The sequence below is a fragment of the Rhipicephalus microplus genome, chromosome 2 (assembly GCF_043290135.1).
Source record: "Rhipicephalus microplus isolate Deutch F79 chromosome 2, USDA_Rmic, whole genome shotgun sequence".
Classification (NCBI taxonomy): Eukaryota; Metazoa; Arthropoda; class Arachnida; order Ixodida; family Ixodidae; genus Rhipicephalus; species Rhipicephalus microplus.
In genome coordinates this window covers 146,364,482-146,382,587 of record NC_134701.1, presented here as the reverse complement: position 1 = coordinate 146,382,587, position 18,106 = coordinate 146,364,482, and the positions used below count along the sequence as shown (strand labels likewise).

At 44.7% G+C, this 18,106-nt stretch overlaps 1 protein-coding gene across 1 annotated transcript; it reads right to left on the bottom strand.

Annotated features, from left to right (window-relative positions):
- Positions 1–289: 289 nt before the first annotated feature.
- LOC119169395 (uncharacterized) lies at positions 290–17,508 on the bottom strand. Its single transcript, XM_075886909.1, has 3 exons — positions 17,408–17,508; positions 3,458–3,511; positions 290–570 (listed from the first exon to the last, which is right to left on the bottom strand). Exons 1-3 carry the CDS (start codon positions 17,451–17,453, stop codon positions 356–358), a joined length of 315 nt encoding a protein of 104 aa, XP_075743024.1. The 5' UTR covers positions 17,454–17,508; the 3' UTR covers positions 290–355.
- Positions 17,509–18,106: the final 598 nt, after the last annotated feature.

Sequence of the window (18,106 nt, the reverse complement as noted above, 5' to 3'; positions counted from 1 at the left end):
GAAAAGAAGTTTTAACAAATATTGTGGCTCTGTGATATAAAACCACACAGACGGCCTGGGTTAAGTCATAACTTGGACAGTGAAGTTTTTGTTATTTTATTTCATGTTTCTTAATTTTTGGGTCACAAACGAGATGATAATTTTTCGCTCCAAACCAACAATGCCCTCACCAAAGCCGACAAGGGAATGTTTGCGAAACCAGCTCTTTCATGTTGTGGCATTAAAACCCTCTACATGCATACGTGCGGGGGCTTAGCGTCCCAAAACCACCATAGACACACTGTTCGAATGAAGTATGTAAAAAGGCTTTTATAATCAGCTTGAACAGAGCTGCGCACGGCGTTTGTTTTTTGTTTTAAAAATATTTAGCAACCAGTGCCATGCAGTGCTGGATTTCCCTCTTCTCGCAGGTGTAAGCGTTGCACGTACAGGTGAATTGAAACTGGCTTGTGCAGCTATGCTTTTTATATTCCGTCAAATCCCAGGTGAGCTTGCAAGAACACTGGTTGCATTTCCTCGATGATGATCCACCCTTTATCAAGTCAGGACGAGTAATGTCGGTGGCAACCACTGGAAAATGCACAATGCACGTCTTCAGTAAGCATGAAGAACTCTGTAGACATATTTACACAACACAAATAAATAAGTGGGCTGTTTATTTCTTTTAGAGCCATTAGAAAATAAGCGTTTAATGCGACTGCACGTCTATAGTAAATCAGTGGTGAAACCATTAACTTGCTCTTGAACATATCGAATATTGGCAGCTCCGTGTAATAATGAAGGGAAAGCTCGTCATGCTTTATTTCAATAACTTCAGGTATTATGGACACAGATATTATCGTGATTCTTCATCTTCTGTTTATTATTATTATTATTATTATTAATATTATTATTATTATTAGTAGTAGCAGTAGTTGTAGTAGTATTATGCATATTGTAATGGTCAACAGAATGCGCTCTATTCGGGGAAGATTGAAAAATTGTTGGGCCTGGAAGACAAATGCATTGCATTGAGTGCATTGTTTAAAATTTACTAGAGCATAATGGGAGCTACAACCTGAATGAAAAAGATGGCAGCATATCCACGGAGTGAATGATGGAGAGTGGGGCGAAAATTCGTCCGTCCATTCGTTCTTGCTTCCGTCCGCCCATGCGTCCGTCAGTGTGACCGTCCATGCGTCCATCAGCCCGTCCGTGCGTGCGTATGTTCGTGCGTCCGTCCCTGCGTTCGTCCATGCAGCCGCCTCTGCGTCCGTTCATGCGTCCATCCATGCATCTGTCTATGTGTCCGTTCGTCCATCTATTCAACATTCCAAGTACCACCATCTCGCATCTTTTCATCATATATTCCCCATATAGAAGCACCGCCATCCAGCGGACATTCCAAGGACTAAACGAGAGGTGGCACACACACACTTTCTTACGGCTTGCACTTCGGGTCCACTTCCCACCTTTAACCACCTCGAGTTCATGGTATATACTATTTCACTGTATTCATGGCACTGCGACCGGACGCTCGCTAAACCTTTCGAAAACAAAGGAGGTTACGCCTAGCGAGTATAACGTAGCAAACTTTTTCAGTCAGATAGTGCTCAATGTGCATGCCAATGGCTGCTAATGGGAAATGAGAGGCGGAGCATTCGGCTTTTACTTTCTTACGACTTGCGCTTCGTATCTACTTCCCATTTTTTTTTTGTTCGTATACTCAGTTATGCCCTATTAACTTGCCCGAGTTACCACGCTTCAATCTTCAAGTTTTAAGGCTGCTGCAGTTTTAGGGGCAATGCTGCTTATAGCGGCACCCGTTCTTCTTTCGTAGTAGTGTGTAACATGTCTAACGCTTTGACCTGCAAGGTGATGTCGGTGGCAGATTTCTCCTGTGCGTTCCTGAACAATAAAAAATTCGCAGCGTGCGCCTTAACTAAAATACGAATTCTCCTGCCTCTCATTCCCCATTAGCAGGCATGGGCATGTACATTGAGCACTATCTCTCAAGAAAGGGTTGCTACGTCATACTCGCTGGTCGTAACGTCCTCGGTTTTCGAAAGGTTTAGCGAGCGTTCGGCCGCCGTGCCATGAATACAGTGAACTAGTATATACCATGAACTCGATGTGGTTAAAGGTGGGAAGTGGACCCGAAGCGTAAGCCGTAAGAAAGTGTGCGTGTGCCACCTCTCGTTTAGTCTTTGGAATGTCCGCTGGATGGCGGTGCTTCTATATGGGGAATATATGATGAAAAGATGCGAGATGGTGGTACTTGGACCATTGAATAGATGGACGAACGGACACATAGACAGATGCATAAAAGGACGCATGAACGGACGCAGGGGTGGCTGTATGGACGAACGCAGGGACAGACGCACGAACAGACGCACGCACGGATGGGCTGATGGACGCATAGACAGTCACATTGACGGACGCATGGACGGACGGAAGCAAGAACGAATGGACGGACGAATTCTTCACCCTACTCTCCATCATTCACTCCGTGGATATGCTGCCATTTTTTCATTTGTGTTTCTGGCGTATATATTTTTCAATAAGCTCTAATAACTCATTATAGAGCTTGTTTCTTGAGGTCTATCTAATAATATGTTTTCGTGATTTTGGTCCCCAAGGAACAAATATTCATAAAAAAACGGCTGCACCCATATTTGAGGAAGAGAGGAGACAACCTGTGGTGAATCACTACAAGAAATATGTGAGAAGTTTCGCATTTTCTCCATCGCAATATTTCGAGAAAACTGATAAATATTGCCACGTACGCTGTTTTATGCAACAAGAATGTTACCCGTGTAACCACTAACAACCTTGCTCAAACCACGACTCAATCAAGAATAACTTTACGGAATATATTCGAGTCTTCCAAAAACACTTTGTGCAAATCGCCAACCAATGGTGTTATTGTTATAGACTAAATTTGCCAGCAACTACAACACTGGAATCATCAATGTCACGTTTTCACATGGCGGTGCACTTTACTGCTCATAAAATTAGTCGAAGACTGAGGTTGTTCTTGCAGCTATCAGTGGTGTGCATGAATAACTTATAATTTTCTTTTCTTGGGCGTAAATTAGCCGATTGAGAAGTTAGTATTTCGCAGTCTGCTGAAGTCTTGCCCATCACAATCACACAATTTAGGAAATAATTTCTACTGAAAATTCCACAGCCTTGACTGAGTTTTAGTTCACAAAACTGATAACGGCTTTTAATAACAGATGCTATGGCAGACTAGCTGCCGAATGGTAGTTTTTGGTAGGGGCCAAAGCACACCTTATTTATATTGGACGCCAAGAAAGCCATAAATAAATGTGAGCTATCATACTTATAAATGTGCCGTTTCGGTTCTTACAGCAAGTGCTGGTTGAAGCTCTACCAATATGCTGAAATAAAATATTCTGCATTTGCGACCGTAGCAAACACAACAGTGCTTCGCAGTGAAGCTGTATATGCTTACCAGGTCTCATCGCTATGCCATATAGGTCACCCCAAGCTCGACCAGCTGCTCCTCCTAAAAACACAAATCAACATAGCCCACCAATATTACCCCAGTTATTAGATGAATTACCAGGCATTGGCTATCTATACGTTGATATTACAGATAAATTCGAGTAGGTAAATGAAATCATTGCTAACGCAAACGTAGGTGGATGGCCGATGTAATTACTGGTCATTACGAATCCATAACGTTAGGACAGTACTACTCATAACAAGATTATATGACCCTGAATATTACGCACCATCGCTTCAATGACATAACTGGCAGGAAAGTAAAACTCAATTTGAAAGTAACCAAGGTTTTCTTAGAAACACTTAGCAAAGTGGTTAACTGTCAAGTCGGTCTTTATTAAGGTTAACCAAGTGTTATCAGCACACATACTACTTTATTTTTTGTAAACCAATAACGTAACCTGATTTAATAGCGCACATTTTCATTGCGCTGCTTATAAATGGTCTACAGCATTAATGTTTTGAAAACTAGTCAAGAAGCTTGCACAGTAAAAACACTAATTTGAAGCGTAGCTATTGCAAAGGCTACCTTTCCAATTTATTCACACGCAGTGCTCCGCATTAAAATTTATCAGTGCCGTCAACGGAAAACTTGAACGGATATTGTCACGTGACTGTATACCCATATATATGTCATGAGGTTGTACCCATGCCACATACATGGCGTCCCTATTATGCCCTTGATTAAAAAAAAGAGTAATGTTGTTATGCGAACCACACCTAGCACATATTGTTACCAGTATCTCGGGAACAGCCATTCTGTTTCTGCAGTTGAATTCGACAAATCTGCCGAGAATACAAATGATGCCCAGCCTGGTTATTATTGCAGCCCCCCCCCCCCCCCCCGTCACCAATGCAAAATCTGTGGTGGCTCCAGAGACTACCTTTCCTTATTTGTGCCTATCTCCTTTCTCTTTTCTGTAAAGTAGAATATTTCAATAGGTGGAAGAGCATCGAATTTCAGAGGCGCGAAGGTACTACACGATCATGCTGATTGCCCGCGGCATGTCTTCGAATTTACTCTTGCAGCGCCACCGGAGTAACCATTGGGGATATCTTTAGCGTAGATGTTGATCGAGTTCTATTAAGGTCGAGTTTATTCAACCACAAGACAAGTACATAAAAACACACTGTATACATGGTTTGGTGCCAAGAGAAAAAGCTGCATGTCAGAGCTTGATTAGCCCTTTCCACCCAGAAACAAATTTAAAATAATAAAATACAAAAAGGTTTAAAAAATGCGGTATGCTTGGCGTCCTCAACGCGTACAATCCTTTAAGAAAGGCCAATCATGAATATGCTAAACAGCGTGATGGAGACGACAGAACCCTGAGGAATGCCCTGTTTTTTGAGGGGCAGCTCTTAAGAGTCCAAGTCTCCAAAGAGAAGCTTGACATTCCTGTCCACTAGAAGAAAAGCAGACGCCGCTGTTTAAATTGAACCTAAGAACCAGGTTAGATATGCTCCTCAAGATGAAATTGGGGAGCAAATAGTTGACAGCTTTCTTGGGGTTCTCACCTAGCTGAACATTCAAGTCTCTTAAAGGGCAATCCACGCTCTGACGACTGCTAAATTTCACAGCATCTCGCATCAAGAGACAAATGTGGAAGTCGATCATTTTTGTACGTGTAAACGTCATGGTATTTGAGGTACCTGTTTAGCCATTTGAGAACCATGTGCTTCATTACCTTGCGGATGCGACACTTTAACACAATTGACCTTACACTGCATAAGTTTTGCGTCTCACCAGTTTTGCAAATAAGTACCTAGCAAGCTGTTTCACATTCGGCAGAAACAAAACTTCTCCAGCGGGACTTCGTGATCTTGTGTGTCAGAAACACATGGCTGTATCACGCTATACAGTCCTAGAATTGCACACGACGGTGATAATTAGTGCGCACATGACCAAACTGAGAATTAGCTGATTTCGACAATAAAGTAGAGAAAAGAATGTTAAGGTCAGCAAGTGTGGTGACATAAGACACACCTTCCACCTATTTCTTTTCCCTCATCCACGCCATCACCCTGCACTTTTCAGCGTGTTTGCTGGGATGAAAAGAATCGATTTGACAGCACTGGATTTCCTGTTCTGCTCACACTTCCCTGATTATAAATAAGAAACAATGTGACCAGCAACCCATAAGGTAATAAACATCTGTAGCGAGGTCATTCGATGATTGCTTGGGAAAATACTGCTGGAAAGAACGCCGTCGAACGTAGAAGAGCGCAACAAGCAGACTACCACAATGACGTCACTCTTCGAGACAACGACTACAGAGGTGCTGTTGTTCCGCATTCGTTATCGAATGGGTGCCATCAGATCTTCAATTGCAAGCGTAGCACAGACACCTACACAAGGAAGATGGTCGATGGTTGCTACAGTAACGTTCACTAATGCTGAACGTCTGTATAGAATGAGGCAGTTGTGAACCACCGCGCTTCGGTTTCAGTTTCACTGCTAACATTTGCTGGAGTCCACTACTTCACAACCCTTATTAGGGGCCACTTTTTGGAATGTCGAAGCAGCAATGAGTAGTTCGAGTAAAGAACTTCAATTTCCTTTTTGAACATAACTACTTGACGGCACTAAGGACAAAGTTCTTTATTTACCTTTGTGGTTCACTGTTCCGAAAATGTCTTTAGTCACCCTAAGATTCATGTGGCTACAGAACAAGCAAATGTGAAAGCATCAAACAAATATCGCTAATAGAACGCGGAAGAACGTTCCACGATTTCCCAGATTTTCGATAGTTTTGAACACATTTATTGAAACACCCCGTGTATGATAGAACTCGAGCAATGGCAATCATATTATTCTCACAAGGCGAAAGTCTGCATTGAATTGCGTTATCAGAGTGAAGTGTACTAGTTACAATGCATTGTGCTGCTGTGGCCTGGGTCCGCAAAAAAAAGAGAGCATACGAGCTGCCACTACACAACGAACCGAATGTCGTTTTATTTCCGAACACTGATATACACATAAGAACAGCAGCACGACCAATGCTGCTAGACTATCAAGTAAAACAGAAACTAGCGACACAGCATGTTCGCACCCTTAAAACCTTCAGTGTTAGTACACTGTAGGTGTGTTGAAAGATATAGTTCGCACAACTACAAAAGAACGCTTCATATGCAACACTAATTACTAATGCAAAAAGGAAACAGACTGCGCAAGAGAAAAACTAGTATCTATCGCACATAGTCATCGTAACGTTTCGGACTGCGTTTTCGCCTTGGTGGTTGAACATGCACCGCAGCCGGACACGGTTGTGGTATAGACAGGTCCGGGTCTGAAGCCACTCGGTTGGCCAACCCAGCAGTAAGAAATGCACCTGCTTGTGGTTCAAGCGTGCCATTGTCGTGAGCCGCATGGGTGGTCGCAGGAACAGGCAGGGTCGCAGCCGCCACTTGAGGTGCCTCGCAAGCAGCTAGTAGCTCCGCATTTCCCAGTGACGGTGACACAGGTGTGCTAGCCTTTGTTACGTTCCAAGACTTTTGTGAACGCAAAGCATAGGAATACGAAGAAACTTTGGCAAATTTAGATGCATTTCATATCTTGCCGTCATCGAGGTGCAAATAACACTATCCGCACTGTTCTACCACTTTACGGGGACTGACAAACGAAAGGTCTTCCTTGAAAGTGATGTATGGCTTCCTCACCTGAACTAAGTCTCCAAAATTGATGTTGGTTGTCTTTGCGGCTCAACGAAAATCTCATTTTTTCTGCTGCTCTCTTGAGTTTGCGTCAGCCTACGACGCAGCAAACTGAGCTCGGTGGCTGGGTCTTTGAAGAAAAAGGAGAAGGAGTATGCGACGACGTCCAGACGTGTTCTCGGCAGCCTTCTATGGAGCAACGACCAGTGTCTCATGTGGTGTGCACCGGTAGATGCCAAGGTACTCGACGACTGCTGGTTGTAGTGGCAAATGTTCTAGCAAAGCTGTCTGTACAAAGTTTTTGAACATACAGTTGAAGCGTTTCACAAGTCTATTTGCCTGAGAGTAGTACGACGAAGGGGGAGAGGCGAATGACACAAATTATAAGGAACTCATTGAATGTTCGGGAGCAACACCGAAGGTCGTTGTCGCACACCACCTTGTCATGATAGCGCTCTCGAGAAAATACTGAGATCGGAAAGCTTGTTACTGTGTGCGTCAACGCCTCGCTACAGAACTGCACTTTTGTCCATTTGGAGAAGTATTCCACGAGGGAGGTAAACCGGCAATAGTATGGCGCTCTTTTCATGAGACCGACGATATTGATGGCGATCTTCTGTCTTGACCGCTCTGAAAGGGAAACAGTTTGCAGAGAAGTTTCCGCAGTTTTGGATCTCTTGTATGCATTCTGGCAAACTACACAATAGTGGATGGCAAGCTCCACTTGTCTGTCCATACTAGGCCACCAAAACCTCTCTTTAAGTCCTGACTTGGTGTGTACTATCCGAGGGTGCGGTTTGTGTGCAGCGGAAAAAATTGGCCCCGTATCTGCATGTAATCTGCAAATGTCACCGAAAGACGATAGTCTTGCGTGTGGAGAGAGTAAGATGAACATTTATTTGATGTTCTGCGCAAGAAAATTGGTGAATGGTATTCCGGAAGTGTTTGTTAGAGTGCCTCGAGCGTGCAGCGGAATTTAACAAGCGCATCAAGTCACGTCACACGTGAGACATCAGCGTCATCTGGCAGTTTTATTTGGAAAACAAAGCGCGTGGGCTTGAGGTCTCAGAGGTGATAAGGTGTAGAACGCAAGGCGAGGGGTAGGTGCCACCACCATGCCGGCTTAGCAAAGCGTTTGAAACACTCGCTTCTTCGTGCAAGCGTTGCATGGCAGCGCATCTTGATAAGCGCTACGGTCCTTAGATTTACTTATGTATGCCTTTTATAAGTGAAAGACGAACATGCAGAATATGTACGTGTTGGTATGGTGCCTCAGATAGGCGCAATATGTGTTTCTTTTAATTGACAATCGCACTCATATGAACGCTGATTCTTGAGCAACATTGGGGGGCACTGCGGTTGAGTTCGGCCATTCGGGGTATAGGCCGGTGCTGTTTCGAGTACCTGGTTCACGGTAACAAAGGGCAAACAGACAAATGTACAGACAGACAGATCAAAGTTTTTGCGTCGAAGGTCTCCAAGAAAGACTATCGTCTTTAATAAACAGTGCGGTAAGGTATAAGAGACTACGAGGCATTCTTTGCGCAAAGCTAGTTGTCGTCCACAGATAGCTTTTCACGCACAGAAAAATGACTGTAGTTCCCCCGAGAAGCACTTGTGAGGTGGCAAAGATGATAAGATATCATCATCATCAGCCTGACTACGTCCACTGCAGGAAAAAGGCCTCTTTCAGGTACTACCAGTCAACTCGGTTCTGTGCTTGCTGCTGCCAATTTATATCCTCAAACTTCTTAATCTGATCTGCTCACCTAACCTTCTGTCTCCCCCTAACCCGCTTGCTTTCGCTAAGAATCCAGTTAGTTACCTTTAATGACCAGTGGTTATTCTGTCTACGTGCTAGATGCCCAGCCCATGTCCATTTTACTCTTCTTGATTTCAACTATGATATACTTAACCCCGCTTTGCTGCCTAATCCACTCTGCTCTCTTCTTGTCTCTTAAGGTTACACCTACAGTTTTCCTTTTCATTATTCGCTGCGTCGTCCTCAATTTAAGCGGAACCCTCTTTGTAAATCTCCAGGTTTCTGTTCCGTAGCTGAATACCGGCAAGATGCAGCTGTTGTATACCTTCCTCTTGAGGGATAGTGGCAATCAACCTGTCATGATTTGAGAGTGCTTGCCAAGCGTGCTCCACCCCATTCTTATTCTTCTAGTCACTTCAGTCTCGTGGTTCGGCTCCACGGTTATTACCTGTCCCAAGTAGACATAGCATTTTACAACTTCAAGTGCACCAATACCCATCTCGAAGCGCTGTTCTCTTCCGAAGTTGTACATTACTTTCGTTTTCTGAAGATTAATTTTAAGACCCAATTTTCTGCTCTCTTTGTCTGACTATGTAATCATGAGTTGCAATTCGCCCCCTGAGTTACTCAGCAATGCAATGTCATCGGCGAAGCGCAGGTTACTAAGGTACTATCCGTTAACTTAATACCTAACTGTTCCCATTCAATGCCTCTAAAACCTTCTGTAAGCACTCGGTGAATAGCATCGGGGAGATTGTATCCCCCTGCCTCACACCCTTCTTGAGTGGTACTCTGTTGCTTTCTTTGTGAAGCACTATGGTGGCAGATGATTCCCTGTAGATTTATTCCAGGATGCTTACATATGCTTTGTCGACGCCCTGATTCCGCAGTGTCTGTATGACTGCTGATATTTGTACTGAATCAAACGCCTTCTAGTAATTTATGAAGGCTATGTATAGTGGTTGCCTATATTCTGAGCATTTCTATATTACCTTATCGATAGTATGAATGTGGTCGATTGTTGTGTAGCCTGTTCGAAATACTTTTTGTTCCTTTGGTTGAATGAATTCTAATGTTGTCCTAATTCGGTTAGCAACTACCTTAGTAAATGGCTTCTGTATTATGGGTGCGGCGATGGCATAGTGGTTAGAGCATCCACCTCGCATGCAAGAGGTCCGTGGTTCAAATCCCGGTGCCGTGCAGTTCCCAACCGAAAAAAAAATCCGCGTGTTGATGGAACTGCATTAAGAGGCCTGAGGTGCGGCCTCACCGGTAACCACCGCCGGGAACGCACTCCCTCACCAGAGAAGGATTGGCCACCCTGGTTCGCTATCTGGCCACTACCTCCCACATGCATACGTCAAATAACTCAGGGCCCTCAGTTCCCAGCAGCTGCGAAGCAACTGACCATGGCGGCGGTCAGATCTGCAACGCAGCAGAGGGTGCTAAGAATCTCTGGACTACAGGCCGCCCTTGGAACCTGAACATGGCAACGTTTAACGCCAGAACCTTATCTAGTGAACCTTAGCTAGAACCCTGTCTAGCATTCTTCCAAGGTTCTGGTACCCTTCCTGTCAGGAGACACCTCATAAACAGGGTCGCTAGTTTTTCAAACACAATCTGTCCACTATCTCTCAGCAGATCTGATGTTACCTGATCCTCACCAGCAGCTTTGCCTCTTTGCATGCTCTCCAAAGCTTTTCTGACTCCTTCTACCATTACTGGCGGGATGTCATCTGGGTTGCTGCTAGTTCTTGTATTATGGTCCTGGTATTGCTGGCTACTGTACAGATCTCTGTAAAACTCCTCCGCTAAATTTACTATTCTATTCATATTGGTAGTGACTTTGCCTTTCTTGTCCCGTAGTGCATACATCTGGTTTCTTTGACGCGGTTTCTTCTATGAATTGGTCAGGGTGAGAGTTGTCCATGGCGAGGAAAGAACACGAAGCAAGAAGCTTCCGTCATTCGATGACGTACTTCTGTATGAACTCGCCTGGCTGCTGGATGCGGTGGCGGAAGCAACCCCGATTACGACAACGTTGCTTGCCGAGGTGCAATGCTGCGTCAACGCAATGATGGCTTGGTCGTATCATAATTGGGACAGCTGCCAACTTTTTGAGACCTCATCGATCGCTGACACAGTAGAAGCCGGGGGGGGGGGGGGTGGAGGAGACGTGCGGTGGACCTTCAATTCCCAGCTTATGTAGCAGGAGGGCTTTGCGTCGTTTGGGCGTAAAGTCGAATGCTCCGGAGGCCAAAAGAAAGGTTTCACACATGTGATAGCATTGCGGCGACGCAACAGGTGGGTGGTCCTGCGCGGGCAAAAACAGTGGTGGTGGGGCGAGGCTGGAGAAGCCCATGACGCGATGGCGTGGCCACATGAGAGATAATGCCTTCAATAAAATTCGTCACCAATGTTGTGTCACGGCCTGGGGCCGCGAAGAAGAGAGGGGACAAGATACGATCACACGACAAAACCAAATGCCACATTATTTTAGAACACCCATATATGCAAAACCACACCAACGTGAACAATTTCGACAGGCTATCAATTGAAACAAAAATTAGGGACACATGAAGCGCAAGTATCAATTTAGTACAGTACAATGTGTGGCATTCTACTCGCCAGGTCTAACGACATGATGTTTCCGAGGCGGCACTTGACCTTTATTGGGAAGCTCGAGTGAGTTGAACAGAGATAACCTAATGTGCAATTGTCAATAAACGACATCTGCAGCTGGCGTCTCTGATTCCACATTATGTTTATCTAGAGGCCTTCTGCCAGATAACCCAACGTTACTGGTCTATGCCCTCTTAGGACTCGCTGTATGGTTCTTCCTCTTGTGCATTCCGAACAAGTAAGAGCTCTCAGGAATTTCATGACAGATGCACAAGTGACAATTTCGAAACAAGTAGAACAGCAAGATAAGTGCACAACCATTTTCCCCTACACCCAAAGAAAACATGTGTTTACTGTACGGGCAGATGCTGCTGCTATACACCGTTTTGGCTGCGTAGCAATGAGCTACAATAAAGTCGTGCGTTTAGCTGTATTTGCGTCACAGCTGGTCGTGACGTAATTCCACCTCGTATTAAAAAGTATCCAAATGTTTTTTACTGGTTCCGTCAGCTCCCACACAGCGTCAAGCTGCGTATAAAACCTCAACAATTGTTCCCAAACAACAATGCATCTGTTAAGCACTGATCTCGCGCCACACCTGCCATTTTCTGACAAGCCCAGGCAACCCACTAGAACGTTTCTGCGTAGTCAAAGTACGGAAGAAGGAATAGGCTGTTTTTTTCAGTCCTGACTATGGTTTCTGCCATAAGTAAGTGGTGACAACTAACATAGGGGCTTGGTACGCAATCGACAAAATAATAACGAAGAATTGAGATGACAAAATTTAGCATTTAGCTTCCACAACAACACATTTTGCTTGCTATATTTTGTATCTCCACTAGTTACATCCGATTCTTGCCCCGAAATTATTGAATCGCAGAACCATTTCTATTCATACGCAGTTTCCAGTTTCTCGCTATATTATTTACCTATAGAGGCACGAAAACATAAAAACTTTCCCTTATTTATCAAATTGCGTTTGTCACGACTAATAGTCTTCATGAGCGGTTAGCAATGCCGTTTGTTGGTTAGCTGCCATAGTAAGTGACAAGAAAGGTGACAAGAAAGAAAGGTGAACTTTATCTCATTGCTATTTTTTGTTTTCCGGCGCACAGTGACCGTCTTCTGTAAGATAACAAAGATGGCCTAATATCGTTCCGAAGAAAGTGTGTAATTTTGCCGCAAAGGCCAAATTTAACACTAGGGGATCAAACGTGATTAGGAGTGCTCTCTTTATATTTGTTTAGTACCATTCTATAGACGTCAGACTCTGCCCAGGCGGTGCTGCAAAAAAATGCCGCCACCAGCACCTCTATCATCGCAGCGGCCATTACAGGGTAGTGCAAAGGAAGCCGTCTGCAAGCGAACGTGCGCGCGTAGTCCCTACTCTTTCATTGGTGTTGAGGCGCGGTATCATGAAAATCAAGGAGCAAACTTGCAAGCTGCTTCCCTCAATCAAACCTCGCTTCAGAAAAGTAGGAAGATCATCAATGTAAACTGCGCGTAGAATGCAAAAAATGCTTCAGTGATTTTGGCGTGCTGCAGCTTGCGATGCAAGTGCAAGTGAGCATCGCGTGACCTTTATTCGTGACTATCTCTTCCACGTGGGTTATGTAACGCATAAATGCATAAATTTGGTTGTACATAGGGAATACATAAGCATCGTTACGTTCAGTGATACGAAGGTCGCTTCACCCGGCACGAATGGCCGCGGCGATTTCTCCGTTTGCAGTTGCGAACTCCATCCATGTGTAGCTTCCTGTGCGTTGAACTGTTTTTTTACGTATAATATAGTGTTTTTTATGGTTGTCGTCCGTTAGTAGATACTGCAATTGGGGATACACGCTTGCCAAATTTCTCCGAGTACAAGAAAAGGCTAAACCAAGGCCTCCAATATAACGCCATCACTGGTGGAGGCACACGGCAAGAAAAACCTTATTGTTGTCATTGTCAAAGTTTTGCGATTTACCTGTATGACGCACGTGTACAAATTTGATAGTTAAAGCTATACCTTAGAGGCTTCAAAGTCTACGTGCTGATTCGTTGTGCTGGAGACCACTTCAGATGTTCGGTGGTCATGGCGTGTGCGATGTTTATCGCGTGCGCCTGCATGTCTACTGTTGCACTGAGTGCACCACGGTCAGATGCTTTGTTAAGCTACATAATCAAGGTTACCGTGGTTCTCCGTCAAAGCTACTAAAACAGTAACAGAAGACCTACATTATCACAGTTTCTCATGCTGCTGTCTGTGGAGAATACTTCACCTACGCTTCCCATTCGCAACGCCCCGTATCGAGTGCTCTCGTCGTTGTGCTTCGCGAAAGCTACGGAAATAGGTTAAAGTGAAGTCCTTTACATCTAAGGCAATTCAAATTGAAAAAAAAGTAGCGTCGACAGGAGCTTTTTTTTTTTGTAGAGAGCGAAGCTGGTGCGTATGCTCTTGTTCTCGTCGTCATTATGACGAGCCAACCAGCTAGCACTTCATGGCAGTTCAGTGACATTTCCGACTAGCGGAGAGATATTTACAGCTCTTATAACGCGAAAGTATTTTATGCCGTGTTCACCACGGCTCTGCCGACATATTTTCGTGACGAATATGACGTTCAAAGTATATAAAATTTAATAAAAAAAAAGAAAGGAAGAAAAAAAACAGGCACGAATCTGTTGGGTGGAGTCGCACCAACAACATGTCGATTTGCAGCGCGTGGCACTAACCTCTACTAGGAAAGTTCTTCATATCATATCATATCATATCATATCATATGATGCCATACTCTAGAGAGCTAACTGCAAGCCATTTATATACACTATACACCATTAGGCGGTCCTCAGAGATCCGAAGATTTAGCGCGTTTTTGTTATCACTGGCGAAATGGCACGACGCGCTCGCTTTTTGCGCGTTTTAAAGGTCGTCCACTCTACAAAGCATCGCTTCAAGAGAGCGTGGTCTGTCCTGCGCACACGCTTATGAGACTCGTAATGCGGAAGAAGGCGAAGTTCACTTCGCTCGCTGTCGCGGCCGCATTTACAGAAGGAGCGCACTGCTGACACGCGACGAAAGAAGAATTCTTACAGTTATTCGCACTTGTCCTGTGTTACGTGTGCGCTCATTTCGTGCGTCTGTCTTCCTGTTTGAGAGCGCACTTTCACTGTTGAGTTGACAGTTGCTAGTCTACGCTCGTCCTGTGTATGCTAATATCGAGCATGCTTTCTTATTCAGAGGTGTGCTGAAAATCTTCAGGTGATTGCCGTGCTCAGCGTGACTTTGAAATTTAATGCTGTTACTAAAACGTTGGGCAATAAACGCTCAAATGCTTCTGTGAAGACATCTTTCACTTTCGTGCTATGCCAATTCTTATATAAGGGTATGAGCCACATTTTGTTTTAATGTGATAGCAAATATCTGCACACTCTGGGCTGTTTTTTGCCTCTGGCGTCGGCGTCATGCAACGTATATGTACACGTACCTATATATATGAAAACTCAAGAAAGAAGAACAGTCGCCCGCTCTCAGCACCCAGCTCGTCGCGATGTGTGGACATGCGCTTATCTCCCACATGAACCTTGACCCGCGGATGAGGGGGCGAATTAGATGCTTGTGCGCGCACGCTTATTCTTCAGTGGGAAAAATCGTGTGTCTTGGGCTTCCACCGAAACAATGGCGTTTGTTGCCGGGCTCACAAAGCCCCCTTAACTCGCTGCACAGGCCCAGTTTGCGAAAAGAGCACTTTTAATTTTTGCACCCAGTACACTTAGAACAGAACACCCGACCTCTTAGATTAGTTCTAGACGAATGCGTTACAGCGTCACTGCTATAGCTAATTACTGAGGCCACGTGTATAATAATCATGGCCAACTTGTGCCCTCCAGAGCTCTGCTAGGCTGGCGCGTGCCCTCTTCGTCATGCTCTTCATTCTCTGCCAGATCCTCGAGCACGGGAATAGAGGTGATTAGGTAATTCTCTGGGTGGCGTAGCTAACTAATTAGGTCAAGAGAAGCCGTGACGAAGATCATAGAGCAAGCCATGATAAGAGTGGGGTAATTAAGCCACTAGATAAGGTTCTAGCGTTAAACGTTGCCAAGTTCAGGTTCCAATGGCGGCCTGTCCGGATCCAGAGATTCTTAGCACCCTATGCTGCGTTTCAGATCTGACCGCCACCGTGGTAAGTTGCTTCGCAGCTGCTGGGAACTGAGGGCCGTGAGTTATTTGACGCATGCATGTGGGAGATAACTAACTCGATCAATAACTAACTGGATTCCAAGAGAAGGCAAGCGGGTTAGGGGGAGACAGAAGGTTAGGTGGGCAGACGAGATTAAGAAGTTTGCGGGTATAAATTGGCAGCAGCAAGCACAGGACCGAGTTAACTGGCGGAACATGGGAGAGGCCTTTGTCCTGCAGTGGACGTAGTCAGGCTTAAGATGAATTAAGCTACGTCTTAAGAGGACCAAGATAATGAAGCCTTGTAAATTTGTAAACCGAGAAAATGAAGACCCTGTCAACTAATGCGTCGTTGATTAGTACTGCGCTAATAAGACGAAACTGGCAAGAGCCTTACTCACTTGTTGATTTAGGTTGTGCTAATTAGCGTTCCGTTAATTAGTTTTATAACTAACAAGACATTGCTAGCTAAGCATGATGTATTACCAAGATGATTCATACACTACCAATCAATAAAACACTGTGAAATAAGCCCTAGATAATTATTACCATCCAAATGAGACTAAAGTGACATGGTATTCACTACAAAGAAGAACAAGTGGACTGAGTTGGCGCGCCAAGTAAAGAGCTGGAAGATCATAAGCTCTTCTATGGCTGCAGAATAGCACAAGTATTGCAAGCTTACCAAACTGTTTTATATGCAAAGAATCTGCTGCTTAGCGCCCACCAGGTGAAATGTCTGTGTTTCACCGGTACTGTGGTAGCCGTGAGTTGAAATGGGGCCTTCGGAGACTCAGTCAGTTTGTACCTGACTTCACGCGTTTGATTGACTGACGCCCGCGGGTCCGCTCACAACGTTTGCACTTGCCGAGGAAAAGTGCTCATGCAGCAATGCTAGCGAATGGGAGGATTCATCTATCAGTTTAATCTCACAGTCTATGCACAGATGCACAGAGTAGTAAAGGCTGTATATTCATGTGGTTTGGATGTCCCACATTTTATTTCCCCGTACTCATGATCTAGCAGACACAGGCGCGTTTCTGCCATAATCCGAGAGCCCCTGCTGAACCTGTCCGTATATTCAGCTGCAATATTCGATAAAGGCGAAGTGAGCTACACGAGAGTACTTCGTGTGCAACTTGCTGCCTTCGACAGTGGAAATTTTGGGGCTGTATGTGGAACAAAAGAACTTGCCAGAAAGAGGACCAATGCTCACAAAGACGTCAGTGAGGCATTATGGCAAGGGGGGGGGTGAAAATATAGCGTGCGAATAATGGTGACGTCGCTGCACTGTTGAAATGTTGACTGAGTGGCGGCGCTGTCATGTTTGCACGCAGTGTTGTTTTGCAAGCCTCTGCAGATGTCACACATTCCTTTCTGATGCCATGATCGATCGTGTAGGCATTTTCCTCAACAAAAGCATCACACGCTCTGCACTTGTCTTCGTGTCATAACCGCTGTAGTGCGAGTTCGGAGCAAACTTGTGTACCCGAACAGCTCGGGCCACCGTGCATATCATTATTTGCTTAAGAATCTAACGCACCATGCCTGAGCTCATCACTTAGGTACTTTCCCTTTCACTTGGGTAAATTACACGAGATATATTTCGAGACATTAGGTTCACCGATATACTTTTACTTGTGCCTGTAATACATGTTCAAAGTGCCGGAAAAAACATCGAGAAAGCGAAATGTACTTACCCACAATTGAACACACGATTATGACAGCGAAAGCCTGCACCAGCATAATTGTTTGCTGGAGAAGAAAGGCTGCGTTTGGTAGAACACAGGTTCAAAGCAAGTGCAATAACAGCAGGAGAGAGTAAAAGTCAGCTTTTTAGTAACAGCTGACACATGTCCGAAGAACAATAGTGAGGCGTCGCAGCATACTGCGGCAACAATAGCCCTCTGTGACCATCTGCTGATATTTTGTATTCACAAACTTTACCTAAAGCGCATTTTGATATCACTTGGAATACAGTACACTGCAATGCAAGTTGATGTTTTGAATAAAATATTGCATCGTCATCATCAGCCTGACTACGTCCGCTGCAGGACTAAGGCCTCTACCATGTTCCGCCAGTTAACCCGGTCCTGTGCTTGCTGCTGCCAATTTATACCCGCAAAGTTCCTAATCTCGTCTGCCCACCTAACCTTCTGTCTCCCCCTAACCCGCGTCCTTTCTCTGGGAATCCAGTTAGTTACCCTTAATGACCAGCGGTTATCCTGTCTACGCGCTACATGCCCGGCCCATCTCCATTTTCTTTTCTTTATTTCAACTATGATATCCTTAACCCCCGTTTGTCCCCTAATCCACTCTGCTCTCTTCTTGTCTCTTAAGGTTACACCTACCAATTTTCTTTCCATTGCTCGCTGCGTCGTCCTCAGTTTAAGCTGAAC

Excerpts from the sequence above, each read along its gene's own strand:
- LOC119169395 (XM_075886909.1), bottom strand. The coding sequence starts at position 17,453 with ATGCTGGTGCAGGCTTTCGCTGTCATAATCGTGTGTTCAATTGTGG. Across the intron at positions 3,512-17,407 it reads AATCGTGTGTTCAATTGTGG|GAGGAGCAGCTGGTCGAGCT; the intron begins GTAAGTACATTT and ends TTGTGTTTTTAG. Across the intron at positions 571-3,457 it reads TGGCATAGCGATGAGACCTG|TGGTTGCCACCGACATTACT; the intron begins GTAAGCATATAC and ends TGCATTTTCCAG.